The 3,023-nt window shown below is 39.9% G+C and overlaps 1 protein-coding gene across 1 annotated transcript; it reads left to right on the top strand.

Moving 5' to 3' along the window:
- Nucleotides 1-714: 714 nt before the first annotated feature.
- On the top strand, nt 715-2,730 carry LOC104955878 (large neutral amino acids transporter small subunit 3-like; the record flags this gene model as incomplete). Its single annotated transcript, XM_010783273.1, has 4 exons — nt 715-870; nt 1,905-2,088; nt 2,212-2,267; nt 2,654-2,730. Coding segments are annotated over exons 1-4 (471 nt in total), but the record flags the coding sequence as incomplete, so codon positions are not given.
- Between the last annotated feature and the right edge of the window lie 293 nt (nt 2,731-3,023).

The following is a 3,023-nucleotide window of genomic DNA, read 5'->3' as shown; positions in this document are numbered from 1 at the left end:
CTGAATTATTATAGTATTTACTAATCAGAACACTATCAGACGTTATTACCTAAATATGCATCACAGTTTACAGACCAAGTTCAGTTACATTTTCACTCACCGTTGATATCACAATGTAATCATAATCTCAGTTTAACAGCCCCTACTTTTTCTTATTCATTATTCAAAATTAAAATAAAAGTGCTTTACATGGAAGAAAAACTATTTAAGGACTGCAATGAAGTAAAATTAGACAATTACAACAATAATAGCTAAAATTGAAAAGTAATTCAAGAAGGGACGAAACATTAAAAAGATGTTGATGACAAAGTGTAAAGCAATGGTCTTGTATTCGAAGTATCTTTAGTTACATATCCAATAACCCTGACCACTCAAATGAAATAAAGGTATAACACCTTCTACATATTTGAATTACTCCACTACTGTATTTGCAGAAACTTGTTTTGGGTCGCCCTTGTAGTGTTTTTCTAGGCTTGTCAAACACAAGATAGGGAGGAAACAAATTGCAAAAGCCTCCACAGATGACATGAGAAATGCATAAGGACATCTTGAAACAGAAACAGTAGGATCTCTGTTCAGGGGTTTAACGTTATGTGGGAAAACTACAAGGTAGTAAAGCATGTTGGTGCAGAGTTAAGATTTGTTGGACTGTGCAGATTCCCAGTTGTTCAGTGGACTAATGTTTTCCTCTTCATGCTTCCTGTCCAGCAGCTGCAATGGCTCCCAGCTTGGCCCAGGCCTTCAGGAGGAGGTGGTGGATGGCAGTCACAGCCATCATAGAGAACCTGCTCTTCTCTGCAGTGCTGCTGGGCTGGGGCTCACTGCTCATCATGCTGAAGAGCGAAGGCTTCTTCTCACACCTTTGTGTTGGTGAGAGCACCATCAGAACTGCCCTCTGGTCCTTTCTAGTGCCGTTAACATCCCCAGTAGGCACACATAACATTCTCCCATAATTTCAAAGCTACAATATTATTGTGTTACAGGTTGTTTTACATGGACATTTCTAATAGTGGTACAGTACATCTGGTACAGACAGATGCTTAAATGTTTTAGGTGTGTGACTTAGTGCCGACATGCTCGAGGTTCAGGGAGGTTTCTATTTCTTTGAGGAGAACATGATTGTTTTTGGAGTCTATTCCAGGACTGATTTTACTGATGGATATGACAACCATTCCATTTTGCAATATTTCTTGTTTTAAAAATAACTACTATAAAAGATGATCCTTGAGTCTCTTTGGATACTATTAACTATTTAGTTTCTTAGGTTTCTTTGTTGAAACTTAATCCAAGACATGCAAGATTAATTTGCCAGCTGGTAACATTAAGGGTCAAACAAGAGATAGGATGCTTCTGTTAATGTACTCTTAGAAGTTAGAAAAAACACTGACCCTCAGTGTATGCAGATGGTCATTGGCTAGGATCAAGAAGAGCCTCTTTTATATTCTACACAAGCCACATGAAAGAACAGAATATTGCTACTAAAGCCTACTACCAGATTTGAACTTTGACATAGAATCAGAACTAATAGAACATATTGTTTAATAATGTCATCTTAACATGAGTCATTGGCAAAGCTTTTGGCAGTGTTTGCAACAGCAGCAGTGCGTTTATTTAGTTAAGGTTTGAGCCTCTATAAAACAAGACCATATATCAAAGCTGCAACTACCATGTGATTAATAACAAGCGGACAAAATGAACTTCCCAAAAATCAGCCCAGACCGAGACAAACCAGCTTCTTGCATTGACCTGTGACCACCAACACAAAGACTAACTGCTCTGGGCCTATCCTGTTGGCAGCGATATATTGTGTTATTTTTACCCACACAGTGTCATGTTGCGGTTCTCAGTGCAGTGAGGATTTTTTCTGTTCTCTACATTCTCCTTTTTTCTATGAAACCATCCAGAAAATGTGACTGTGGACCCCAACGTGACCGTGGTGGAGAGCGGGGCCTGGCCGAGCTGTACGGAGCAGGAGGAGGTGTTGAACCTGGGCTTCACCATTGGCTCCTTCCTCCTGAGTGCAGCCACTCTGCCTCTGGGCATCCTGATGGACAGATTTGGGCCACGCCCACTGAGGCTCGTTGGCAGGTGTGACAGACATTCCTTTGTTATTTGCCTTTTATCAGAACATAAGCGCAGATTTCAACCTATTAAATAAAAGTACCATCGGAACCACAGTCAACGTGCTCTGACATCCTGTCTCTTTTTCAGCGCATGTTTCGCAGCTTCCTGTGCCATGATGGCTGCCGCTGCTTATGATCCTGAAGGTACAGTAACAGTACAATACTCCACCAGAGATATAGAAAAAACATGCAGCCTTTTTAACTTCATGTCCTACTGTATTTTGTAAATGTTTTCAATTATCTGTAAAGCTGTAGAAATGCATTTACAAGTCCTTGACGAAACCGGCTACAAACAGTTAGAGTGACTTGGAACAGAATTAATTAATGAATTCCCCAACTGTGTTGTAAAAGGAAATTACATTTTCTTCACATCGTTTTTCAGAAATAATTTTGAACATGTTGGGTGCTCACTGTCAGTTTTTAATGATGGATGAAAGTACACATTTTAACTCTCACATTGAAAGAAACTCTGAATGCACCTTTAAAGTGCCAATAAAGCTTATTTTCTTTATTTCTATGTGTTCCATCAGCGCTGTCTTTCCTCATCTTCCTCGCTGTCTCCTTCAACGGCTTCGGAGGAATCTGCCTGACCTTCACCTCACTCACAGTATGACACACACACACGCACACACGCACACACACACACACACACACACACACACACACACACACACACACACACACACACACACACACACACACACACACACACACACACACACATATTATTCATTTTCCTGACATGTATATAGGTTACTTCATCTGCGTTACTTGCACATTGGTCTGCAACATACTCTGCACTATTCTATTCGACACTATTTATTTAATTTTATTATTGTTTTATGTCTTTTATAACTATGTTGCCTTGTTGGAGGAGCTAGGGACTTAAGGTTTTGCTTA

The sequence above is a fragment of the Notothenia coriiceps genome, unplaced genomic scaffold, assembly GCF_000735185.1.
Source record: "Notothenia coriiceps isolate Sejong01 unplaced genomic scaffold, NC01 NC01_scaffold00024930, whole genome shotgun sequence".
Classification (NCBI taxonomy): domain Eukaryota; kingdom Metazoa; phylum Chordata; class Actinopteri; order Perciformes; family Nototheniidae; genus Notothenia; species Notothenia coriiceps.
Note: the sequence above shows the minus strand (reverse complement) of the source record. Positions and strands in the feature narration are given on the sequence as shown.